Here is a 27,953-nt window from a genome sequence, read left to right as displayed (position 1 = left end):
TAAACAGACAAAAAAAAATAAAATAGAACATAATGTACATTGTTTTACACATATTTTTATTTGCGTTCTTGTAACTGCACAAATTTATGTTAAAGTGGACACAGACTATAACTTACTGTTGTACTGTAGAAAACAGAAATATGCTTTTTTGTAAAAGAATTTGTTAATACGAAACTTTAAACTTGCACTGATCAAGCCAGAAGGTTGTAAATTGTATAGAATTTCTTTTACTTTTCTCATTAATCTCCAAAACGTACTTACTGTGTGCTGTAAATTTTTTAACGAGTTGCATGATCACTGCACATTATGCATAGCAACCTTTTTATATCGGGTGTTTTCTACCCCAAATTTGGCCATCAACTTAAAAAATAGTCGTGCTGTACTTAAAATCATGTTTCAAATTGTTACCATACTATTAAGTTTTTGTAATCTTTTTTTTTCGCAATTTTTTTTTTTTAATTCAATAACCAACTTATTGATGCCATGGTAAACGGATTGTTAGATGCCAGAAGGGTAATTGTTCCGAAACAAATTCATGTTGATAAAAGTGATTTAAAAGATATTGAAAGAAATAAAACGAAAGAAAACGAAATAATTTGCTCCTTGTCATTTGTGAAGGTTGACGTGTCCACCGTCAAGAGAGTGTTTCTTAGTTGTTGGATCTACATACAAAACAAAATAAAACAGAACAAAAAGGAAAAAGAAAAGCTAACGTAAAACCCACATCATAAAAATTGAGGCTATTTTCATCAGAACATTTCCAGGGAAAGAACTTCACGAAGTTTTTATTTGCTTGTATCAGAGAACATTCCATTCATCGAGTCGGGCAGATGTGCCGCGACTCTAACATAAGAGGTGTCTAGGGTATATCATCACTTACAAGCAAACCAGCGTTAGATGACAGTGTTTTACAAGAAAAATCGTCGAGTATTACTGGTAGTGATAATGGTATGGAAACGAAAAATCCATTTCAGCCGTTTGCATGGAGACTCGACTTATTTCGTACATATGTATGTATCATGAAAGTACACAAATCCAGTGGCGCCAGACTAAATGCCTGTGGAGAAGGATGCTACATAACACACATAAATAGGCAAGCCCTGTGATTCTGGTATCGGAACAGTGTACGTCACAAGTGACAGTCAGTCAAGGAGTCAGCGAGCTAGTCAGTCAGGTTACAAGGATACTCTGCTGACTCGCTGAGAACGGCAAAATATTTTACCTGAAAATCTTACCTGAAAATTTGTATTGGGTGAATTTCTCCAGCAAACTGAAAATAATCAAAGAGATATAAAGTTAACTCCATGTAGCACCAATTTTTGATACATTTTGTTCATTATCTCAAAAAAGTGTGATCATTTAAAATTTGTTTTTAGAATTTTCTTCATTGCAGTCAACTGATATTATAAATTAAAGTGTCAATTGAGTATTCAAAACTTGCACCTTTCAGAAATCGAATTGGTAACCACTGTGGGTTTTCCACCAAAAAACTTAGAATCAAAGGCAAATTTTTTTAAGACAAGTGACATGGTGTTTGCTTACATCAGAATATATCTTATTCATTGAGAACTAGTCACAAGACTAGGACCCTTACATAAGAGGTGTCATATGGGCATATCATCACACAAGCAAACTTTTCAATGAAAGTTTTCCCAAAGTTAAGAGAAATTGAATTCCTACATGACCATGTCACTACTACTGCATCAGAGAATGATGCAAACCAGGGACATGCATACCAACACTGACCTTTGACCTTCATAATCCAATATCCACAGGTGAAATGGTTGAAATTGGCAGTTTCACGTATTTGCAAGATCCTGGTGCAAGGGCCGTGGTTCGCATTCATTCTGTGAACTACATATTTATGGAGGGAAAAGGGAAATTGTATAAGTTACAGAGTCATTTTTCTTATAAAGACAAACAGCATACAAGAAGGCAATGACCGAGCAATTTGAATATTTTTTTAGCCAGAATGTAAGATGAGTTTGAAATGCAGTTAACATTATTTGTTAATACAGTTCTGAAGAAATTTTTGCTTGCATCAGCGTTGGTGGAAGTCTTGATCACTGAATCACATGTGGTGTAAAAAACTTCTGTCATCATTTGCAAGCTGTGTTAAGCAACATCAAAAGTCGCCTCAAGTTTGGAGGAAAACCAACCCATAAAGAATGTGCACAATAACAAAAAAGTCCACGACATACCACATTCAGACAGCAGTATTCAATTGGAGAACAGATCAGGAGATGACTTGGACCCATTTGCACTATTACAGGCTCTTCTTCTCTGCAATTACAACAAAAAAATATGATTCACATTTTCAGTTTGGACAATTTCATGTCATCTCGAAGATGAATTCCATTGCCACTGAGATAAATCTGATTGAGTCTCAGATATGAATTCATACAATCACCATTAAGGTATTTGTCTGAACTGGATAACCTTTCTAATAGCATCACAGACTCAATCAGGTATTACAGATATTTTCAACCAAAAACTCCTCAATCCTCCAAAATCCTCCACATGGTTTTGGAAGATCGAGTATCAATGACAAAAAAAGCGTCAGTTCATTTTGGAGGATGCACTGTGTCGAGTTCGTAGGCTGTAACCAGCGTTATGTTCAGCCATGCATAATTGAGTCCTGCATTTTTGCTTGATATCATTGGCACTGCTTTGGAATGTCATCGGCACTGCCTCAACCCATTACAGTGATGTTTGAGAGGGTTTTGAAGGATTGAGGCAATGGTCACCCCTCCACTGAACAAATTCAAGAGATAACGGATGATTTTGGAGGATTGAGGCTGAATCAAATGTTTACATGGTGGCAATTCCGGGATTTTGCAGGATTGAGGATGGTTCTTATAGCCAAAAAGGTCCAGGGAGTTAGGGTTAATCCAAGTAAACCACAACGTGAATCAATATCAAATTCAACCCAAACATTATTTATACTATATATGAAGCCACCTTAAAAAAAATTTTTTTATAAATCTTCAATTCTTACCATTTGAAAGACATAAGGTCTATCTTTTTACAGCTAGGTCCATCATTGTCACAGCTGATCAACACTGGCTAAATATCCCTGCTAAATAAAGAGAGAAAAAGTCACTTAATTTTAAGAAAACATTCAGTTACTTTGGCACAACGCATGAATTAGTTTCACAGCTGTTGTCTCAGTGGTGTCCTGTTTTCTACACTGGAATGCACACAATCCTTTAGGATCATGCACCCCTGGCAGAAATTGGTAACGTCTGGTGAATCGTCATCGACAACAGCAGCAAAAAGTGAGGTGAAAACTAGCCCTACTCAATCCTCCAAAATCCTCCAGGCAGTTTTGGATCAACAAAAATGTTATTTTGTAGCATAAATAAGGCAGAAATCTTTCTTGGCAAACACGTTTGTACATGGAGGTGTTAACGTGAGTTTACAAATATATAACACGCTGATTCAATTTCATTGATACCTTTCAAAATAAGATGCTTTCTTCACGTACATGTATGTGGTAACAGCTTCTGACTTGGTTTCTGCCAAAAAAAAAAGACATTGATTTTTACATTAGACAACGGATACTTACATGAAATTTCACGGAAATTAAAATGTGGCAATTGTTTGGCTATTGTCTCGGTGGTGTCCTGTTGTCTACATCAGAATGCACTATCGATGAGGATAAAGCATCCTATTGCAGAGATTGGTAACGTCTAGTGATTCGTCATCGACAACAGCCTGAAGAAAATCTCATATACTACGACTTTATCATTCATTTTTTTAAAAATTCTTTAAATTAAAGATATCACAGAATGACCAAAACCACAAATTGAATAATTCAATAAACTGATAATTAGTCTCCCCTATACAATTTACTACTTATCGAGACAAAAAAAAATACAAACTTTACTGACCTGTACAACAGAAACGCATCTTCACTGAAGTTTATGAACTGCAACATCTTGATCATTTGAAGTGTTCAACCGCAGTCAAGTAAATCACAGCAGGTGACAGTGGACAGTGCTAGCCTGTGCGGCATTCTCGTTTTTCTAAAAAGCATGCACACAAAACAAAAGATGCAAACTAAATTCCAATTCAAGACATGCTATGCATGTTCTTCAAAATGTTACATTATTTTCCAAGCGAGTTTGTTAAAACTTGTATGGTTTATTTTCAATGAAAAAAAAAAAAATTAGAGAACAAATAGTATGTTAAGTTGTCAGCAACCCTCTGAGAAAGGTTTTTTAGGTTGAGTTGCATTTGCGAACATGTATACATATCTGCCTTGCAAGTAGACAGGTTCCTTATCCTTACATTATCAACCCTGCGCCATCTGAATTATTGTCGGGCTGAAAATAATTCGGGCCATTTTTAGCTTCAACGTCTCACTGAAAAGTGAATAATTTCTGTATTGCTAGCAACACAGCAATTAAAAGTATCTTTTCCAGTTGAAAACACAAAATAGCAACGACATTACATTTGTGATAGTCAAATCTTCACATTATCACAAAACAAACAGGAAAAAATAAAGGAAATTATAGTGAGCCTTCTCAGACAAATGCCTCGCACTTTTCATCACAAGTACCGGCCCACAGCTGCAACCAGGCAACATGCATCAATCCAACATAAAACATGCCAGACTGTAGTTGCCACGGAAACGGGAGGGGCCAATCAGCCTCGTCATCGTCACATCACCGAAGGCAATTATTCTCCAACCCCTCAAAACAAAGTACTACAGAATACTATGAGGGTTGTGCGCACTTATGTGAATCGTCATCAACCACAGCCTCCATATTAATCAAATAAATCCAAAATTGTAACATGAAGTGCAGAGAAACTGTAATGAAACGACCTTGAATTACAAAATTAAATACGTTTCAAAATTCATAATATTTGTTCAGATGTTTGTTTATGATGTACGCAACAATCTTGAATTTTTTTTGTGGTGGCCACCTTTAAAGTTATATGATTTTTTAAACCCAGATCCCAAAATATAAACTCGTACTGACCTGTACAATAGAAATAAATCTTCGCTAAAGATTATGCACCGTGATTTCTTGATCATTTGAAGCTTTCAACCGCAGTCAAGCAATTCACAGCAAATGACAGTGGACAGTGCTAGACTTTGTGCCATTCTTCCTTTTCTAAAAAGCAGGCATACAAAACAAAAGATGAAGAAAAACATAATTAAAGTCAAAATATGTAAAGAAATTATGCTATATTAAATGTGTGCCATTTTTTTGCTTCAATGTTTCACTGAAAAGTGACCAACTTCTGTATTGCTAGAAACAGCAATTAAAAAAAAATCTTTTCAGAAAATAGCAACAAAAGTACATCATTGAAACTCAAATGTTACATCCTTGACGTTATCACAAAATAAAAGTGGGGAAAAAATTATAGTGAGCCTTCTCAGACAAATGCCTCGCACTTTTCATCACAAGTACCGGCCCACAACTGCAACCAGGCAACATGCATCAATCCAACATAAAACATGCCAGACTGTAGTTGCCACGGAAACAGGAGGGGCCAATCAGCCTCGTCATCGTCACATCACCGAAGGCAATTATTCTACAACTACTAAATAAAAACTCCATTATCCACTGATTATCAAACAATACCTTTAAATTGCTCCTTCTGCTGTTCAACTCGGGAGAAAACTGAAAAAAAAATAAAAAATTTGTGTCATCTGATGAAACCATCTCCAATACTTCAGCAGTTTAAATTGTGCATAAATGTTACAAATAATGTCCAGCCAATTCTTTGTCTCAGCAGTATAGTGTCCGCAACACCACCACTATTCTGGGAAGTGTTTTAGGGCCTATCAACTTTTATTGGTCACTGTTAGACATCATTGACAAAATGTACTGGCATAGACAACTTGTAAAAAAGGGCAAGTCCAAGAATCAAGCTCACTATATGTCCCATACGTAACAAAAGTTAAACACTTTTAAGATATTTATGGACTTCAGTGTTTTTGATGCTCCTGTTGGGCATCTGCAAGGAGAATACTAACAAGAGTTTGTATGTTATTTAGTCTTTGCGATGATTACGTAATTAAAGAAAAGATGGGGTTACGTATGTGACAAGAAGGGGGCCTTTCCTTGGATTTACCCCAAAATAAATATTAATTAGCTGCAACAAGTAAGAAAAAAAGGTGAAATTTAACACTGCAGAACACTTGTCACCTGTAAAAAGAACTGTAAAAAGAAAAAGAGGGGGGAAAAAGCTGATCTAGTGGAATACTGAGAGTAATTGCAGAATACCCCGCAACTCGAAAATAACCACCCAAAAATCAATGGTTACCCAATCGAAGGAGCTACATGTAGGCCTAGAGAAAAAGTTTCAAAAGTGTCCCCCCCCCCCCCCCCCCCCGGAGTAGCTACCTGGATACGGAGTGAGGGTGAGTCAAATAGAACAAAAAGAGGGCTCAATTTTCTTCCAAAGCGATTACACCAGTAACAGCGTAAATTGAGTGGACACCATCGGAAAAAGGCTTCAAGTCAAAATTTTCAGGATTGGCTATGCCGAAACTGAGTGGGAGCGAGTCAGATAGGGGGAAGGGGGGGAGGGGGGGGGGGGAGGAAGGTGCTATTTTTCTTTTAAAAAACTCGAACGGAATCACTTACTACAGCGTTAACTGAATGGGGAGGATGAATAAAAAGTCTCAGTCCAATGTGTTTCACCCGGAGTGGCCATGTGGATACGGAGTTTGATTGGTCTTGAGAAGTTGAGTGCAATGAAGCATGACCCACGAGGTTTATCAGTTAATATTAAATATAAGTTATAGGCCTAACTCATGAACTTACGTTGCACTGAAGAACAAGTTCACTTTTTTTACGGGGAAAAAAACATCAAAATGTGTCTAATTAAACTAGTAAAAGGAAAAGTTTTCACAGTTTTTTTTCAAAGGCAGGACGAATTGGAGAAAAAAAATCGGAGATGTGCAACATTCCTGACATTATTTCTAGCTCTTCATAAAAATTAAAAGCAAGAAGGAATGCAGGCCTAGCATTGCCTAATAATGCCAGTAACCCTAGCCACTTCATGAGTGTTCAAAGTGTATGGGGAGTTGACAATATTCACAGTATTTTTAAGAGTGTACATGATATTGGCGCCCTGCCTTGGCAGCTGGCAGCACGTGCTCGTGAGCGCGCCCAGCGGCGAATGGGATGTCAGACAAGTCGACCGTTGAGACAACTCGACTCTGGACAAGTCGAACGTTGAGACAAGTCGACCGTTGAGACAAGTCGCCCGTTGAGACAACTCGACTCGGGACAACTCGACCGTTGAGACAGCTCGACTTAACGGAAATGTATACACGTGGAGCGGGAAAAAGTTGCGATCCCGGACGCGGCGCGGGCATACTTGATGCACAGAGGGCGTTCCAATCCGGTGGCCGTCGCGTCGGGCCGGCGCGCCCCGCCAGCGAGGACCGGACACGGCCCGGCACGCGGGCACGTCGACCGGGGCGGCAAGTGGGCGCACAGGCCCGGCATAAACGATGTCACCGTGCACGGTACGGCCGACGCTGACCGACCGGGGATAAGTGCGCGCACAGGCCCGGCTGCGCTATATCGGCTCTGTTATCATGGTTATATCCAACAACAAAAACAACTCATGTGTCATCACTCCCAAACGGCGATCAGCCGCCGTCAAAATCCCCGCGACTATCCCCAAAACTAGCAACAAAAACATGCGAGGCGACTTGTCTTAACGGTAGACTTGTCTCAACGGTCGACTTGTCTTTCCATTTATCGCACATACGGTCGAGTTGTCTCAACGGTCGAGTTGTCTCAACGGTCGACTTGTCCCGAGTCGAGTTGTCTCAACGGTCGACTTGTCTGACCCCCGGCGAATGCATGCAGCCACCGCATGGCCAGGCCAACAACGATGAAGCCACACAATCACCAACAAAAATTGTAGTTTTTTCCTCTTTTGTGATAATGACCGAGTTTCACACTCCGGTCAAATTGTTCTTATACATTTGATCAACAATCAAAATTATGTATTGGTGATGAAAAACTCCAGGTACTACGTGAAAATTACGGTAAAAAGCTAGTCACTTTTCGACGTGTCTCACCTCGAGTATGGCAAAATAGCAAAAGACCAAATAATGCGCACGGCATTAAACTATTACTTAACAAGACTGGTTCCCGCCATCAATTTGAAGGAGTTCATCGTTGTTGGAGAGACCGGAACCAGTTTGCAGCCGGTACACGTGGTTAACTTAAAAGATTGTTCACAAGAGGGCGCTATAACACTTCACTGGTCCTAAAAGTTTTTGACAAACGGCACAGAAAAAATTATAAAACCACACTTCACTTTTTACAGCCATAACAAAAACGAAAATTTTAACTCATTTTTGTTTTACAGCATCTCACAAAAAACTGTTTTTGTTAAAATAATATTTGTTGGTTATAAGTTGCCCTCCCCCATGCCTTCCAACACATTTCGATTTCTCTTCCTGAAAATATAATTTCAAGTTGAATGTTCTACGTTAAAAAATAAGTCAATTAAAAAATTCCCCTATTTTTGGCATCTGCGAACCTCTGCAACAATTACATTTGAGTTGTTTTTGCACATGTATCACAAAAAAGGACAAACAGATGTACCAGAATAATTCAAGCTTTGGAAATTAATTATTGGTATATTTGGCCACAACATACCACTGGGGGATTTTTTCCTTATGTCATTCAAAGGTTAATGACTTGAATGTTTTAAGTATATTTTTAGAGTAAAACTAAAAAAAAGCACTGAAATCTCAAATTTAAAAATAAATTTACACGTAAAAAATTAATTGTCTTATACAATAGAGTAAGTCCAATTCAACCAGTTAACTCAACAACGGTCATTCATCATTCAATACACTAAATTCAACAGAAAGAAATCGAGAACTTGAATTGAATGTAAAGACACTGGGAATAAAAGTGCTCGGTTAAGTCATGTGGACACCAATAAATGATACTTTTAAATGATCCAATTTTATTTGGCAAAACTTAGTTCCTTCCCTCAATTTCAACTTATTCAGTCCCTGGCCTCTTCTAATCATGGTTTTATGTGCAGCTCTGCAATGGACTCCTTTGCCTAAGCAACTGAAAATGTTACCCTTTAATGGAACTTGTGTAGAGAAGTCCCTCCTATTGTTGAACAATAAAGTATCTACTTATATTTAAATATGGTTTGAAGTTGGGGTTATGTTTGAAGTTTGGTTTTATTCAACTCAACTTCACAGCAGCATTTCGACAATGATGAACATCTGATCCTTTAAATTTTCATTAAAAGTCCATTTCTCCGTGAAAAGATCTTTAAGAGATGTTTCACAGACATTTACATGGGGCTTACATGTATATAGGACTAATCCTGTAAGGGTATTTTCACGGTTTTATAATGACCCTGGCCACTGAGGATTATCATTAGTTATACATAACGGTACACTTGGTAAACAAAGGACTTTTTAAAGGTGTTTTCAAGGACTCCTAATCTGGCTTAATATGTTGAAAAATCCGTGAAAATTTATTTAACTGTAATTTCAGGGGAAAATGGCTCTTTAACGAATTTGATATTTGGGGTGTTATGAATATGAGGGAGGGCCATCTAAAACCCAATGGGGGTTTTGTAGCAATGACTCTAAAGGTGGCTACCAACCATAGAGTGGAAATATTTGTCAACTAAATTTCCAAAGTAAACCAAGGGCGATTTGAGCGAATAAATCAGAAGAATTTGTGAAGAGGTTTAGAAATTGGGAAACATTGGCAAAATATTGATGCAAAGCAGTTCTGACTCTACTATTGGCATTTACCAAAAGTTTCTTTTAGAATAACTACAAACACAAGTGACACTGAAGGACTAACACAGACAAGGACACTGAACATCGATAACAAACTGTAGATTTGTTTAGACTAATCTGCCAAAAACAGCTGACTTTATCAAATTATAATTTGATACTGAAGTAAGGGGCAGCTCTGGAGACAGCATGTATAGACCTCAATAAAAAGAAACAGAAACATTTGGAGACACGACGATCGCCTTAAATATTGGCCAAATGTAACTTGCCCAAGGACACAACATGCAGACACAGGCAGAATTATTCAAATCCCAGGCCATGAGACATTTCAGACCATCTACCGCTACATGTATAGGGGTTCTGTGTATGCAGACTTGTTACCTTGAAGTATTCAAGACCCAGAGACACAGACACAATGAGCATCCCTCATAAGCTGATTATCAGCCAATAGGATTCCAGATCCTTCTCATATCCTCCTCTCCGGTCATTTAAATACCATCAGTGAGTGCTGTAAGAGGATGGCACACTGGGTGTTTGAAAACAGCTCCTCCGTGCCCCAAGGTATTAACGGTCCAAGCTCCCCCCAATCAATACTTTCCTTTCAAGTAGGGATATTTGTACTGGAGCCCCAATCATTGTCCATCTGGGAGCTTGCGAAACAAACTGCTCATCAAAAATTAATTGCAAGTTAAACAAGCACCGCAACTCTGCGCAGGGGTGTGTTGGCAGATGATGGTGTTTCTTGAGATGGGCAAAATTTTTTGTTTAGAATTTCAATTTGAAGCCATTTTGGAGTGTGAGGACTTCTTGCTGTAAGGCTTGAAAGGATGACTTGTGGTTATTCTCTACGTCTTAGAGGTTTCATTGTGTGAAGATGACCTGCTGACAAACAGCTACCGGTTGAAGCAGTTAAGAAGAATAGGACGTCGCTCCCTTTGTCTGATAATGGTATAACCCAGAAGGGCTCGCAGTTACTATACCACTTCAAAATTAAAATACTTTGCTTTCTGTAACCGCCGCTCTGAAGATTTTCTGAGGGTTTTTGGAATATTTTGCTGATCTTGGAAGGAAAATACTCTTTCTGGAGGGTAGAATCCAGTTAAGGTAAGTGTTATATAGATTCTGTGCATTCTTGGAAGTAAATTCTGTTTTTAAAACAGTTTCCAAATTAGAGTTCAGAACTGGTTATAGGTGGAGAGGTTGTAAAGAAAATCAATAATTTGGCATCATTTAAATTTAAGCATCTCAACAGTGGGACCTGGATGGTGATGTGGCTATGGGTCTTAACCAGTTTGATGAAAGATATTTCTTTGAACTTCAAAATGTTCATGGAACTATGGTATTCTTTTTGCAGATGTGTCCTTGACAGTCCAAGCACTCTGGAGAGAGATATTTAACTGGATTACTCTTTGTTTAATTATTTGAAATTAAAAAGTGCTTCATCTTCAAAGTGGCAAACTGAAGACTGATTTTTCTGTGGAGACAGAGAGACAACACAGAAAGACAACAACAAAAATGGCAACCGAATCTCTCAACACAAGCTACGCCAGCACCTGCAACTGCAACCACACGGATATGAGAGTGCTGGTAGCTAACAACCACCATCCAGTCTCCAACCACGCCAGCTTAAACCAAATCAGCATCGGCAACGTCAGCAACAGCACCAGCTCCTCGCAGATGATAAAGCGGCGCACCCGACTTGTCGAGAAGGACGGCACCTGCAACATCCAGTATGAGAACATGTCTAAGAGCCGCTGGTGCAAGATCATCAAAGACATATTCACTAGTACTGTCGACATGCCGTGGCGATATAACATCCTCATGGTTATCGTGGGTTTCCTGGCGAGCTGGCTTCTGTTTGCTGTTCTCTATTATGGACTCGCCATCGCCCGAGGTGACTTTGACCATCTGGATGACCCAGAGTGGAAGCCTTGCTTTAGAAACTTTCAAAACTTTAAGTCGGCACTGTTGTACAGCATCGAGGCACAGACCACTATCGGGTTTGGATTTAGAAGCCCGACCGAACAATGCGGGGAAGTACTCTTCTTCCTGATTGTGCACACTCTCTGGGCAAACTTTATTGAGGCATTTATTCTAGGAAGCTTCATTGCCAAAGTCTCCAGACCCAAAGCCAGGGCCAAGACACTCCAATTCAGCCACTATGCCTGCATGACGAAACTCGACGGTAAAATGTGCTTCACCTTCCGAGTTGGGGACCTGCGGCAAAAATCCCACATTGTTGAGGGTCACATGAGACTTCAGATGGTGCGTCATTATGTGACGAAAGAGGGTAATGTGATCCCCTTCAAATTCCTGGACTTAAATATCGGCCATGAATTTGGTGCAGATCGCCTCTTCCTGGTGTGGCCACTTCAGATTGTCCATGTCGTTGATGAAAAAAGTCCTCTGTACAGCATCTCCCGGGATCATCTTCGGCACATGGATTTTGAAATCATCGCCATCTTGGAAGGCATCGTGGAAGCCACGGGCACAACAACCCAGGCTAGAACCTCTTATCTCCCGGACGAAATCATGTGGGGCTTCCAGTTTGAGAACATGGTGGAGGTGAGAGACGACTGTCACTTTGTGGATATGAAGCGGTTCCACATGATGAGGGAATCGGAGGACTTCTCGAGATGTAGCGCCAAGGAGGTTGATGAGATGAGAGAGGCAGAGGATAGGGAGGTGGACAGAGATAGCGTCTGGACATCAAGGAGGAACAGCGGAATAATCAGGAGGTCCTCGCCCATCCTTAGGGACGCGGAAAATGTGGAGTCTCGAATCTGATGATGAAGCAGGATAGTCACGGTAATTAGTCAATTTCTTGTCTCATATTTAATCTCACTAACAATTTTAACTTCTTCTAACAAGTTCGTTGTATAGTCACCATGAAAATATTAAAGTCAGGAAAAATCAATGCACCATGAAAAAAGCGAATAAAAAAGCCAGGTTATGTCACCAATATGGTTTACCTCATAGGCTGTAGTACAGCATGAAACTCTAAATAAAATAAGTTGGGAGATTTCCTGACAGTCATCTGATTTCCAATCTATTTGGCTTCTTTAGCAACCCTGGCCTTTTATTCTGGTAGAAGTTTTGCCATGTTTGGCACTTTAATTGTATGTTCAACAGACTATACTGTTGAAGTGCAGTTTTTCTGTGAAGTTTTTAAGACCATTAACAGTTACTGTGCAGTTAGGACAGTTCTGTCCATAACATGAAGATGGAGCAATGTTTTGTCTTGAATTGTTGACCCTTTGGTCAAAACCCTTTGTTTTTACCCAGTCACATATAAGATGGGAAAAAAATATGTGAACGGTTTCATTTTTTTCCCACAAAATTTTAGAAACCCATAAACATTCACACTTCAAGTATTCAAAACAAACTGAGAATAATTGCCTTTTTTAATCATGTTCACTCATTCTCATTAAATTAAAGATTTAATTAGAAAGATACTAACAAATAGCAGGCGATTAACCTGCAGATTTACATATTCATGTCATGAGTCAACGATTACCTCAATTAAGATCGACCGGTATCAGATGAAGCATTAAATGATGCTGCGTGCATGTACGCCTTCTTGATTAAGGGAAGTAGGGGTACAGCAAATTAATTGGAATTAAATTGCTGTCAGCTTCTTCATTGCTAATAGGTGAAACCAGTTCCAACGGTTAGGCTTGAGGATTAAAACAAGAAACTAATCACACATTTCCAATTATACCAGTTGCATGCAGGGGCGTAATAAGGATTAAACTTCTAGGGGGGCACCTGGACGTGCACAATTCTGTCAAGGGGAAACTGAAGACAAATATCTTATTATTTTTGTTCAGTTCAAAATTTCAAATTTGGGGTGGGGCAGGGGAGGCACACGAACATCCGCTGGGGGAGGGGTTAATTATGCCACAGGATGCTTGTAGGGTTCTTATCAAGAAAGGGAATCCAATTAAAGATGTTTCAGTTGAGCTGGTGAGTGAGCAACACCTAATATTCTTTTTTTTTCAAAAAAAAAAGTTTTAAATCTACCGTATCTTTGCCAGTACAATTACGGATGCTTGGTATTCAGAATAAAAAAAAAAAATTCAATTCTAATATTTCTTTTATCAATTATGTGTACTTTTTCACATTTTGAAATATAGAATCCTTGACCTGCCAATTCAATCAAGACACCGAAAATATGGCCTTTTAATCTTAAAATTATATATTCAGGTCACTCAAGTACTTTTAGCAGCTTTTTGCTTCTCTCTCGACACCCTCAACTGGGAAAATATACTGACAAATGTCACCTCTAAGGAGAATATGGCCATAATTTGTGTCTGAAAGTACAGATATTAGTTTATCTCCCAAATGTGGTTTCATTTCTACAAACCTTGCAGTTGCCTAATTTGGAAAAGCCCAGGTGTAATGCTCAATCTGATTGGACAGGCCACAACAGCACTGCCATAGTCAGGAACGAACCACTGTGTTTGGATCCTGGGCTATAAACTAAGCCTAACGTCAAGTGACTGCTTTCCAGGAGTAAGTCCACACAAATCTATCAGGAATACAAAAGACTAGCTGTTACACTGTACAGTCACTTATTAGGGGGAGGGGGAGGGAGATGTTCAATGGATTTTGTGCTTTTGAAGGACTGGATACTCCAAAAGTCTTGGAAGTGTTCAGAGGAAAATCAATGAATTACAAAAAAATCATGTTTGGTCAGATTCAGAAACCTACTTAGTTTGCTTGGTTCCAGAAACACTTCACTGTGAATGAACAACTTCTACAACGTTTTTAGACTTAGAAGTGTCATTATTTAACAAGAAAGTTCTCTTAGAATGAAAAATACCTAGAGACAATTTATTGTAGAAAGGAAGGCACAGGGTGTCAAGTAATGTCCAGGTATGGAACTCTTTCCCTGTGGTTGAAGGAGAGGAATATAATTTCAAGAGGAAAGTCCAAATTTGCAACAGGGGAGTAAAAATTGTCCCTCATTTTTTTTTTTAAGGAGGATGACACCAACAGTTTGGTCCAATTGGTAGTCGTGACTGCATAAAGCTCTAAAATGACAATGCCAGGTCAGCTGATGTTTTCAATAAAAATGATTCACATTCATCACAGCATTACAAATATCACCTGGACGTGATACTTTAATAGGGTCTTCCTGAAACCTTCAGAGTGGCTTAGTTTTGAGACACGTGGATTAATTCTGCTAGTCCCTGTCATTGGTGGGAAAACATGTAGATTTGTAATGGAAGGGGACCAAAGAGAGGGGGGGGGGGGGGAGTAAAGTATAAGTTAGATGTAATGAATGTATTTGTGGAGTTGAAATTCTCAATAGGAGATACAGACATATCAGTATATGTAGATTCACTACAGGAGGAAAACGGAGAGTGATCTTCATTTCCTTCCAAACAGCAAGAGGGCCTGGGAACATGATGTATTTCTACTAAAGATTATCTTTGGATAGATTACACAAAAATAGGTCTACAGTCACAAAACATCTTTTCTTGTTTCTACATTTATCTTCTCTGTAATTTTCAAAAGGTAGAATGAGGGACCAGACTATTTAAAGTGAGAAATCACTGTAATTTAAGAATCAATACAGTTGAAAATCGTGTGAAAACGTAATCAATTCGATTGAATGAATTTCACTCCAAATCATCTTTTCCTATTTTCAGTCCGATAGAGTAAGTTTTCACCAAAAACAGAGTGAAATTCACTGTTTAGAAATGACAGAGGTAATAAAACCTGACTTGTATTTTCAGTAAAAACCACAGTGAAACTTCACTTGTGAGTCATACATTTCACTTCACTTTTGCTTTCCTGCAAAGTTAAAAAAAAAAACCAAAAAATAAAATAAAAAATAAACCACCAAAACAGAGTGAAATTCACTGTTTAGAAATGACAGAGGTAATAAAACCCGACTTGTGTTTTCAGTAAAAACCACAGTGAAACCTCACTTGTAAGTCATAAATTTCACTTCACTTTTGCTTTCCTGCAAAGTAAAAAAAAAAAACCGAAAAACAAAAACAAAAACAACAAACCCCCCCCCCAAAAAAACCCCACCAAAAATGTACATGTAGCTGTTTTGGTGTAGTATGACAAAACCATGCACAAAATGTGATTATGTCCAAATATAATCTACTTAAATAGTTAATACTAGATCCCATTTTTTAAACTAGAACTCAACAACTGTAAATTATACATGTATTGTGTATGCACATGTCTTATTTTTTTCAGAAAAGTGTTTAACCATGACTTGTCAAGTAGCTGAATGGGAAGAAAAATTTACTTGTGAAAATGCCCACCGATTAAAATAAAATTATGGGGGAAGTGGGGGTGGGGGCATGGGCGTCGCGAGGGGGGGGCAAAATGTCCCTGCCCCCCTCTAAAACGATAAATCGAGAATGTGTTGAGAAGTACAAACATTTTTTGGCAAAAATTTTTTTTGCCCCCCTCTAGAAAAAATCCTGGCGACGCCCATGGGTGGGGGGGGGGGGAATGGAGTCAAGATCATTGTGTCTGGCAAAGTTTCTTCAATGGCACTGTTCCTGTGCACATGTTCTTTTTAATTGGTCTAGACCTCAGATTTCCTTGCCATGTAACCCTTTCAGTAATCATGTTATGACTGGGACTTTTTTTGTCCGGGATGGTTGTCGGAGCAGAGGAAACATTGAATTTGGTCAACAACTTTGTGGTTTTACGCAGATATTTTGCGTCTTGTGGGGATTTTTTTTTTGGGGGGGGGGGAGAGGTGGGACAATATGAGGTCATCAGGGGAGGGAAGAGGTAAATTGGGGAGGGGTTAATGGCCTACAACATGAGCCACAGAGGGCTTCAAAATTACTCATTGTAATTATATTTGCTGATGTCCCTGTTGCACAGAATCAAGCTTTTTGCTTCACTTTTAAGACTTGTCCCTTCACAGGAACTGATTTATCGTCAGCAGGTTGCCACAGCACCCCTTCCCCTTGCAGACGGAACTAGCTCATTTGCATACATAATTGGCTTGACTCATGACCAGGTGACGCAGATTTCCAGTGTTGAAACCTCGTCCTTATTATTATTTTTTTTTTTGCAGTTTTTTTTCTTCAAATAAGTTGACAAGGAAGTACACAGTCACATTTAATTTGAAGACATGTCAAGTGTATGTCACCCTTTCAAAACTGGCCTTTAACGGTTCAAAATGACAAGTCATGAATTGGGGGATTTCAAGACGGCACATTTTTAACATCATCTCCGCTTAATTGTTGGGAACCACTATGTAACTCGTGCAATCTGGGCCTCCTGTAAATCTGTGCTTGCGTAACTTTTGGTCACTACTGTATGTTTTTAAGGATGTCCCCTTAACGTTAACGGTGTCAACTTACTAATGAATAAACCCACTTCTCCTCGAGCTTTTTTCCTCAATTTGGTTTTAAAACAAATGGATACCTTGACAAGACTGCAAGAAGCCCACAATTGCCTTGTTCGATACTTGCAGAAGAATGCACAAGTGGACACCACGTAACTTAGGTTAACTGTCCAAAAATACCATTATAATCTGCTTTGCAGTTAAAAACATTTTGCCTCTTATCTTTTCAATGTTGTTTTCCACTTTGTTATTTCCCCCAACAATTGAAGAGAAAAATAACAGCATGCAGCTTTCATCTTGCTTCAGATCTGTAATGTCCCACTTTCGGTTGCCAGTATTGTGTCCTTACGGTTGATGGGTGTGTATATATAGTTGCAGGATTCATCATTTTCAGAGCCAAAGCTGCCATTAAATGGCGTTTGAAATCCAAATTTTGTTTCATACAAGGAAAATAATGTGCCATTTGGTATTAAAAAGAACACTGAAAACTTCCTGGCAAAGTGGGTGAGGGTTTAAACATTCCGATCTTCCACTTGTGTACTTGTTTGAGACGGTGCCTAGAATAAAACTGACTGACATACATTACAAATGTAACGTTAGTTCTCTGCAACACTACCAAATACAGAACGCGTAAATTTAAAGCCATCTTTGCAATGTTGTACTTTTGTCGTTCCGTACGTTCACTGGCCCTGCTTATAAAAACAGCCATTACACATTGTAGCTTCTTACAGAAAGTATATTTTGAAAGGACCCTTATGCAACTGAATGAATTATTAATGATGAAGCCGTTAGACCGTCCATTGTGCATTTTGAATAGTTCTGGAGGTGTGTTCATTGGCCAATCAATAACGTAGTAAATTTACAAGTGGCTGAGTGTCAGGAAGTATGCATAATTTGTACCGTATACCTACATACCGGGTGGGCAATTAGTGAAACTGCCAATGTTGATGACAGGAATTTTACCAACTTGTTTCAGCTCATCATGACACAAGACTATAGACAAGCCTAGTAAAGCTGGGGGGGGGGGGGGGGGGGGGGGGGGGGGGTGGTCCGGGTCCCATACCAATTTGGTGTAAGGCGTCTATAGGTAGTCATCCGAGTCAATTTTTTTTTGCAAAAGTGAGGTTTACAGGGCCCATGCAATGTAATTTGTTTAATGCAATCCTTGGAAAGGTACTTTCTGTCAAATTTAACCCTATCTTCAATTTTTGTTTGGCCATTTGTAAGGGTATTTTGGTGCCTTTTTGGTTTTTATGCAATGCAAATTTCCATATTCATGAGCAAAACTGTGATTTCATTTCAGGCAGAAACCTCAATGTAACAGGTGTTTCAGCACCAAAAGTTGCCAGAATTTTGGATATTTCGCTGTCGAACACTTTCTCTTTTGGGGTGATTCGTTGTGTCAGTACATGGTAGTAAGCCAATGAGCAAACTTTTCTCACAAATATTTTCCATAAGCAAATTTGGGGTTCACTATTTCAACGGGAAACCCCTTAACTGAACATTGTCTTCCGGAAACAACATCACAGTGGCAGTGCCCTCAGTTTTCCGGAAAAGCATGGACAATTTTAAATGTTCAAAGAAGTGCACTTTTCAATAAAATTAATCAAAAAGGGATGTCAAATAGTTTTCATGCATTAAAGAGGAGTAGAAAGTTACACAAAATATGTTCCCAAGAAAAATTCACTTCTTCGACCTTTCAACCAAGCCCAATTCACAGTCAATGAGTCTGAGCATAGAGACAGAATTGTAGGCTGGTCTACAGGTACCAGAATTTGTTACAAACCATACATATTTTGGAATTTGGACTTACAAACAAAAGAAAGTGCTCAGTACATATATCTCACAAACCCAGAAGTCAATAACAACAAAATAAAACTGACACATGAATGTAGATTCGGAATCAAGGACCAATAACAACCAAACAATTGTGTTGTGAACAAATTATCATCAACTGTACAAGATTAGAAACCCTTACATGTACCAATAGTCGTAAGTTTTTTCAAGTATACCTGTTCCAAATTTTGTTTTGCTACAAGCATTTCCAAAGCTTGATAGTTTTCTTTTTTTTTTGCAAGTGGCACTATGGCCCTGTGTATTCGTGTGCATGCATGAACTCTATGGCCCAAAGCATCTGATCAAAACTTCTCGTTTTGTTGCAAATCCCATTACTTTCTGGTCCACTTCCGCGAGCAGGCTCTGACAGTGCAGAAACGAAACTTCTCACAAATTTTGTTTGGGTGCAAAACTCCAAAACAAGGTTTCAGAAAATGCCCTGAAGTGAAAAATCAGTTCAGTGAAAAGGTCTGCTTTTGTTGGCTGGTCGGTTGTTAAAGTGAGCTTCTTTACTCTGCTTTGATAAAGAAAAAAAAGACTGACCGGACCATTCTTGTGAGTTCTAAAGGTTCTTATAATGAGCCCTTTACACTTGATTGGGCTTGTTAACAGGTTGACACAGGCATTTTGAACACAGTGCCCTGTCACAGTGTTAAATAGAACCTCATCAACAAATAACTGTTAACAGTTAGGTACATGTATTTATATGTACATGTACTTGCAGTGGGATATTTAAAAGGGTTGTAGGACTACACACTTTTTAGGAGGTAAAAGATGGACAACTAAAAGAAAACATATAAAATATCTCAAGCTTTGTTTTATAAAATACTGAATATAGTCAAATTGGAGTTGTAAGCAATGAATCAATGCATTTAATTTTCTTACACTTACACAAATTTACATGTGTGTCAGTTTTCCAGTAATGTACAAGATGAATGTATAGAATGACTCTCATATCATTAACAGTTTTAAGATGTATCTATAAAGAAAATCAGTATAGTACTGCTGCCATAAACCACTCTATAAGACAACATGTATACCATTTTATGAGTAATAAAATGAGGAGTTAAATTCCTAAAATAAACCCCCTAGTTAAAGTAAACTACAGGCAGCTGAAATAAGATTGTTTTTAAGTTTTTGATTGTCTTGTGCAGAAACATCACAAGACACAATCTCTAAAATTTGGTTTTCTGAAACAGACCACAATTTTTGTGGATTGAGACCACCATTTTTTGTGGATTGGGACCAAATCAAATGAACAATACATGTACTTATTTTTAAGCATTAGATACAGTTGAGTTATGTGGCCATCGAAAGACAAAAGTAGCTTAGATCAGAAACAGAATGAAATAAGTTTAAAATGTGGAATTAGAGCTGTCCCACTTGAAATGCTGATGGTGAATCATCATGATAAAAAAATAGTTTTGAAAATCCATCCAGTAAACTTTACAGTCCTAACGACACGTCCAGTGTGAGAAATTTGTCCAGTTTTGTTCTGTTTATAAATCTGTTGAACTCCCTACCCAATACCTATCACAATTCAAAACAAAGGTCGACAGATAACTTTTGTCACTTAAACATTTTTCATTCTTTATTGTCCTTTCTACATTTTGCAGCATACACCGTAAGCTTCAGTAACTCTTGGCCTTGTAATTTGGGGATATACCCATTAAAGAAAATTGTGAGCAAAGTACAGTAAGATTTTGTGTTTATTCAAAAATAGTTTTAATCCATGAATCGTAAAAAATCAGATTACAATTTTGTATAAGCACATGGATGTATGTATACATGTACACTTGTATGTTTACAAAACAAATGCCATCTCTGTATCCTACACGTACATGTAAGCCTGACTATGACAACTTGACAACTTCTGCATCTTTCAAAAGTTTTGTATTGATTAGCTTCGTGGGCGGCTTATTCAACATCCATTGATGGATTAAACCCCCCCCCCCCCCTCCCCAAACAAAGGGCAGTGCATCAGCTCAAACATTTGGGACATCTGCAGTGTCATCACTTTTGGCTTCCTGCCAAAAGTCTACAGGGACTGATAATAGTGTGAGGATTAGGATGGGGCCAAAACAATTCAACTTTCTCAGCAGATAGACAGTAATATGCTGAGCACATATTTATGCTTACCGGCGAAGCATTATGGGCACTATAGGCATGATGCTTAACAGCTGCTTTGAAACTCTTTCTTTGCTTAAAATATCTAAATGTTTCTCTGCTTGGGGAACAAGACAAGAGCAATCAGCTCCAAGTCAAAAAACGTTAATCTCAAAATCAACAATTTGAAGGATGTTCAAACTTTGTGGGGTCAGACAAGAATTGAAGGTGCAAAGGGAACATGTCACACGTTACTAGGCTGGTTTAAAAAATAGAAAGGGTTGGGCGCTTGTGTTGTGAAAATAAAACTCTTCTCCTCAACAATCTGTTGCCGGGGAGAGAGAATTCACCTCTTCTCAGGAACAAGAACAAAAAACCTTAGTTTTTCTAATAAAGGGTGAATATCAACCACTCTTACCAAAGCAACCCCCCGCCCCCCCAAAAAATGCATGTCCCTATATTTGAACTGCCATTTTCCAAGCTTATAAAAAAAAACAGTCAATGACATCTTTAGCAGACAAGTAATTGTTCATCTTGTCAATTTGTTTTTATTGTTCTTTCAGACTTTTCATCAAATCCAGCACCAAGGAACCATGAAGAAAGACTATGACATCACTGGAGAGAACAAGAAGAACTTTTTTTTTTGAAAAACTGCCTTAGTTGTAAAAACTGCCATGAAGGACAAAAAATGTAAAAAGTATCGCTGTTTATTAAAGCCAAATAATTGTAATTGTAAATACATGTACTATTTATAAAAGGAAGGTTGTACGTTGAAACTTACAGCGCCTTACACATGTGCAGCTGTAGCATAAGGATGTAAACTTTATAATTAATTGTAATGTAGTTTTATCTGAGTGTTTTCCCCATGTCTCACTGAAATACTAAAATGTTTTTGGGACGGGCAAAATATGACTTTATTTTGCATTGACTCGGAGCAAGAAAACACTGTGGGTGGTGGTTGCTGTGTGTGTCTAGATATAGATTAGATCTTTCCAGTTTGAACTCAGTTTGTTATACACCATTATGAGAACTATTTCAATGTTTCAATTTCATGTTTCCTCAGAAATCTTTAATGACACGTACGTCACTTAACTCAAAATGCACGATAGAGCTGAGAAAAAGCATGTTTTTGTAAAATTTATTATCCACATCCAAAAGTACAAAAAACTGTCAATTGCACGACTGGGTGCCAATGTAGAAGATGTGAGTACATACAAGTTTTTGTTGTATAAATTGAAATGTCTTCGGAAATCAGGGTGATTTGTGATGGAAATTAAAGTTTAGAAGGATTTTAGTTTTACAGGTATTGCGGCATGCCCTTACAAAAACAAAAATATCGTCGCATCAGTGCAACTAGGTTGTAACTCCATTCTGCAACAAAGTCGTATCTCGCGCAAATGCGCTCTGTGCAACAAGGTCGTGTCTCGACGTCCATTGACTTTGTGTGCACATCCGGGTTATTTTAAGTGAGATACGACATTTTGACATTCTGAAACTCGCTTTTTGAGAAAAGCTGACAGCTTATTATAATTAGCAAAACAAAATAAGTATGCTAAGCTGTAAAAAATACAGCTCACCCCAAAAACAAAACTGCAACAGTGAACTGTGAAATTGATGAGTGAGGAATTTTTTTTATCACTCTAGAAATCCGGTTAAGCAGCTTTTGTAATTTTAAAAGTTTCATTTGATTACCAACGTTATGTTTACAAATTGAATAATCGTAATTCACAATTTATTTCACATTTATCGATTTCAATTGAATTTTTTTAACAACTACTGATGAATTTTAAATAAGCAAACAAGCCAATGAACATGACATTGTACTCCTTTACAAAAAAAAGGGAGTAGTGGGGCCGTTGCTGTCAATGGCACCTTTTATGCAATTACGATGTACGTGTACATGTACATGTGCTGTTTGAAGTACTTTAGATCTAATTACAGATTCTTCTTCTTGTATGATAGAAAGTGTACAGGTATTTTTACATGTATGATTACAGGAAATATGTAGCAATAAATACGTCATTTTTGGAGTGCTGCATGACTGAGTCTTGTCTTCTGATTATTGGTTTGGACGAGTTAACAGAATTTTCTTCGTAATTGCAAACTATGTGACAATTTTATAGATATTTTTAATGTGCAAAAATTCCAGTTGCTTTCCTGCTATCGATTAGACCTTAAAAAGGACTATCACACATATTAACCAAGTACATTATATTTTCAACCAAACAATTCTTCCACTTTCTCTCAAGAACATGTACCCTTCAGCAGATTCAACAGTCTTTGTAAAAAAAACTCTCGAAGAAGTACATACATGTACATATTTCTCCTAACAATTTTACCTTTAGAAATAACCCCAGTTCAACCCCTGGTTGGGGGAGGGGGGGGGGGATATACATTATAGGGTATTGCCCTTCGTCGAATAAGAACTGTATCTAAAGAGCTGTCCAGAAGCACAAGCTCTATCGAGTGGAAGTTGAACCTTCCGACTTACTAGTGCAGACGCAAACTATAGTTTGAGTCTAATTTCATGTAGCAGCAGATACCACAAACAATTACTTTCCAAAGTTATATTTGTTGGGGGGGGGGGGTTGACCTGGAAACACTGTACACTTGGTGCTCACAAGAACAAATTGCAAGCTTCTCAGTGGGACTTGAACCTACGACCTCTTGCTTTATACTTGCGCTTACTCGACCACTGAGCTGGGCCCGGGGAGGGGGAGGCTGGCTGGTTTGGATCTGATACTACCAAAAAGTTCTGATGGAAGATATCAGGTGAAGGGAAAACATCATCCATGGATGGCTATCTATGTCGTGCCAACAATTCACAGGAAGTTCAAACAATATTGGAACTGATTTGATATGATGCCCTCAACAGACTCGCAGGAGTGTAACTTTTGATTGGATGTGTTCAGTTCACTGGACAGTCATTCTACTGTTGGGGAATTAACAGCACCGGATTTTGTCGATTTTGGAAAATTAAGTACCACGTACATTGCGAATATCAGTTGCCAGACCTCTCCGGCACAGGAAACAGAATCTTAATGTTAACCTTCTAGCAGGGTTGGATTTGTATATAAAGTTCATCAGTTAATCACTTTTGGCAAAGCAAAAAGAGAGATACCGTTTAATTCAGGAAGCTAGGTATAACGAGGCGATTTATTTCTCAATGTCACACTAATTGTGAAGGGCAGGATTTGTGGGATGTAGCCAGACTTGCGAATGTATTAAGCCCAAATCTAAATCACTTCCGACAAGCAATTGTGAAGTTATAAAGAAAGCAAATTTGAAGACTTGCTGCAGAGCATATACCGGTATTTATTTTTTATCTCAAATCAAAACAGATTGAGCCACATTGTCATGTTGTATTGCTTGGGGCAGTTCTCACCATTTTGTGAACACATACATTTTTAAAAGTTTATTAAGTGCTCTTCAATAAATTCAATTTGCATGTTATATTGAATTTTAACAAATGTGTGGGCCAATTGAAAAAGGCTTTCCATTTGGGTTGACTGTTGTCCTGCCGTAAAATTGCATTTTCGCAAGTGTCATAAACGTCAATCTGTTGCTTTTCCATGCAGCCTGACATTCAAAACCTTCTCTTTCAATGTTTGAGAATTTATTAATTACTATGTAAAGTCAGTTCCATAATCTGGAACCGGTTCCTGACGTCAGCAGTCGGGTACTCGGGTACCCCGGTACCCGGTTCTGATGCACAGCCCTAGGAAGCTGCAACATAGGGCTGGATAGCTCAGTTGGTAGAGCACCGGAACGACAATGCTCGAGGTCGCAGGTTCGAACCCCACTCCACAGTCAATCTTTGTTTACTTTTTAAAGATATATTGCACAGTTTCCTTTTGTGGAATATTTGAACGAAAACAAATCCATCCACGAATAGTTATAATAATAACTTACACCTTGGCCCAATTTCATAGAGCTGCTTAAGCAAAAAATTTGCTTAAGCACGAAAAAACATTGCTTAGTAAAATTAGGTTACCGGCCAAAACTCCATGTGATGTACATTGCTTGTGACTGGTATTTAGCTGTTGTTTAATTAGCATTGGAGTTTTGGCCAGTAACCTGATTTTATTAAGCAAGACGTTTTTGTGCTTAAGCAAATTTTCTGCTTAAGCAGCTCTATGAAATTGGCCCAAGCTTGTAATGAGCTCGCTGTACACTTGTATCTTGCTGTATATTGACACACCGGACCTTTATGAAAAATTTGTACAGCAACTCCCGAGAATTAAATGTTGGGGTTGGGTTTCTTTAAAAGGTACCTGGGTAGGTTTTTTTTTTCAATCGGGTACCCTATTCCCTTCCTAAATACACACCCCTTTACAGTGGTCCCACATGGATTTTTTCGCTTCATGACTTCTTTAAAAGTGAACTAACTTTTGTATTGCTAGAGAAATAGAAAACTAAAAACCAAAATCTATTTTTTGGGTTGTAACTCAAAAATAGCAAAGGAACTGAGCCAAATTGAGTAAATTGGACTCCAATAGAAATGGAGTCCAAACTCAGTCAAAAAGAATTATAACTCATTCTGCGGCTATTCACTTTAATTTGGACTCCTGCTTGAACTTTGGATGCAGAGGAAACCAAACGACCCAAAACAACCTCACAATGTGGGGTACGAGACGAAAGGAAAATAATCAGCCAGCAAGACACAGCAAAGGTTAAGCACAGTGATGAGAGAAAGAAGTGAGCAAGGACTGTTTTTTATGGTAAACTTGTTGTGTGGAGAAATGGTTTAAAGGGAGTATACAACAGTTGCAAAAAATCACAAAACAAAACTACCAAATTATCATGAAATACCTTACTCGACTGTTAGTGGACAATAGTCTCAACCATCATGTGAAATCATGGTGTGCTGTTATTTCCAAGTAAAGTGTATTTCTTTTTTTATTTCCAACGATGGTCGGACTATCATTGTTGGAAAAAAAATGGCTTTTTGGTACTGCCCCTAATTTACCAAATTTAGTTAGTTGACATTTTGTTTGCAATCAATACACAACCGTGAAACGGTGCAAGCCAGCTACTCTGGGTTTTTTTACCCGACAATTCCCCGACGTCTATAAATTGCCCTGTTAAATGTCTGAAGTACGGGCAGGGAAGCGGACTGCAAAAATAGCATTCTTTCTTGCTTTTTTCCCCAGCATCTATAAACACAAATCTTTAAACAGGTTGGTGTATACAATATTTGCTATAAAATGCTGTATCCCCAATCCATCCATTTCTGAAAAATACAGCAAAAGCAAATGTTGTAAGTTGTCCCCAAATTTACGGCATGTTTAATACAAATGTAAAAGTTTGACATGTTGAAAACAGACAAGACAACTTGCAGGCCAAGTTTAAAAGTTGGCCACGTTGTAGTCCATAGTATATGTCCAAAATTGTAAATCCTCCAGTCTCCAGTCAAGTTTCTTTGTGGTGTACGTGCAAAAGTATTGAAAAACTCTAGTTAAATTACTTGTTGAGTTCAGCGATCAGAAAAAGGAAATATAATGTCTTCCTGATAAAGTTCACAGCAGAAAGTTGAAGCTGATGGGACTTACATGTAACACGTATTTCTCCGTAACAAAAAAAAATCTCAGGAAACAGGCCTTAAATATCATTTGTTTCTTTTTGTGGAACTGTTCAACTGTTTACCGCTTTCTCTTTTGGAGCCAGTATCTCATCAGATCAAGGCTTGGATGTTTGGCATGACGTACATGAACGTACATTAGCAAATACATGCTTTCAGTTTCAGAACAATTACACTTAATAGGAAAACATGGGATTGGGGTGATAGTATGGATTTCCCCTGTACGTGATTGAATTTTTTTTTTTTGAAGTCCCACTTTTACCTTTTTGGGGGAAAGTGTGGTATTTAGGCATAATGTTATCATAAATATTCATTTTTGTTTACCATACTGATGAAGTAAAGCAATCATTCTACAGATCTGATTTCAATTTGACTTTCTTAGGTGAAATGTCCCTACGATGTACACACTTGTGGCTAACTTTGTTGGGACATTGTTTTTTTTTCAGAGCCACGAAAACATCTAAAGAGGTAATAAAAAACTTTTAAAAACCAACCAAAAAACAAAACAAACAAAAAAACATAGCAAATCTTTTAAATGGCAAGTTATTGGAAATAACTACCCACCGCCATCCATCTGCGTTTTGGTGTATATCATTTTCATGCTTTTAGACAAATCAATTTCACAAAAATAAAAAATCAGAGATCCAAACAATTTCTTCCTTTTTTACAGCAAATTCCCTGCCAAGGTCACAAGTATGCAGGAGAACTGGGACACTTATATTTTTGCTAAACTCACACCTTTAAAGCTGTACCTGTACAGTTTTGTTTGCCAGGAGCCAATAAATGAAGTACTTCCCTTTACGCTGAAAACCACTTGCGCACGTATTTGGCAATGGCACTAACCTGTCAGATCACACACGATAGTGTACACGTTTTTTTTCCTTTGTGGTTTGAGTAAGCAGATGATCAACAACTTCAGCGGTGTCTGTTGTTCAGCTTAAGGTCAGCTAAAACTGGTAAGTAATAGGAAGTAGGGACATCAATGGAAATCTGTTCTGAAGGATAACTGTTGAATACTTTGACAGTTTAATTGTCTGCTGATGCTAATTTAAAATCTGATATCCTTGCAAATAAGCTTTGTGCTATTCTTGCTTTTTTTCCCACAATGTTCTTCATTGTTGTATGTCTCAGCCCATTGTTCATTTAAAGCAACATTAAAAAAAAAAATTGTTGATGAACAAATCCTATATAACATTTAATAGCAAATTTTACAAAGAATTCCTCAGGGCCAACTTTGTTGTTCTTATCCCACAAACTTCAAAGCAAGAAATCCTAACTTAATAATTATGTAATTATAAATGAATGAATCTAAATCTAAGCTAAAAACTTGTCAG

General features: G+C 38.1%; 1 protein-coding gene and 1 long non-coding RNA gene across 6 annotated transcripts; one reads left to right on the top strand and one right to left on the bottom strand.

Annotated features, from left to right (window-relative positions):
• Window positions 1-35: 35 nt before the first annotated feature.
• On the bottom strand, window positions 36-8,204 carry LOC119735671. Of its 4 annotated transcripts, none has more exons than XR_005272203.1 (10): window positions 8,117-8,204; window positions 5,598-5,636; window positions 4,989-5,123; window positions 3,894-4,028; window positions 3,458-3,518; window positions 2,999-3,079; window positions 2,202-2,283; window positions 1,747-1,854; window positions 1,236-1,270; window positions 36-662 (listed from the first exon to the last, which is right to left on the bottom strand). It is a non-coding gene; the product is annotated as an uncharacterized LOC119735671 (long non-coding RNA). The 4 variants fall into 4 exon arrangements; XR_005272202.1 differs by having other exon boundaries at window positions 8,060-8,122; XR_005272204.1 differs by lacking the exon at window positions 3,458-3,518 and having other exon boundaries at window positions 8,060-8,121.
• Window positions 8,205-9,320: 1,116 nt separating this feature from the next.
• LOC119735670 (G protein-activated inward rectifier potassium channel 3-like) lies at window positions 9,321-22,168 on the top strand. Of its 2 annotated transcripts, XR_005272201.1 has the most exons (4): window positions 9,321-10,867; window positions 11,118-12,571; window positions 14,137-14,278; window positions 21,602-22,168. XR_005272201.1 is itself a non-coding variant. In XM_038209479.1 (3 exons), exon 2 carries the CDS (start codon window positions 11,279-11,281, stop codon window positions 12,548-12,550), a length of 1,272 nt encoding a protein of 423 aa, XP_038065407.1. In that variant the 5' UTR covers window positions 9,321-10,867; window positions 11,118-11,278; the 3' UTR covers window positions 12,551-12,571; window positions 21,602-22,168. The 2 variants fall into 2 exon arrangements, 1 of the variants encoding a protein (XP_038065407.1); XM_038209479.1 differs by lacking the exon at window positions 14,137-14,278.
• Window positions 22,169-27,953: the final 5,785 nt, after the last annotated feature.

This window comes from Patiria miniata, unplaced genomic scaffold (assembly GCF_015706575.1).
Source record: "Patiria miniata isolate m_02_andy unplaced genomic scaffold, ASM1570657v1 HiC_scaffold_29, whole genome shotgun sequence".
Taxonomy (NCBI): domain Eukaryota; kingdom Metazoa; phylum Echinodermata; class Asteroidea; order Valvatida; family Asterinidae; genus Patiria; species Patiria miniata.
Note: the sequence above shows the minus strand (reverse complement) of the source record. Positions and strands in the feature narration are given on the sequence as shown.

Excerpts from the sequence above, each read along its gene's own strand:
- LOC119735670 (XM_038209479.1), top strand. The coding sequence starts at position 11,279 with ATGGCAACCGAATCTCTCAACACAAGCTACGCCAGCACCTGCAACTGC.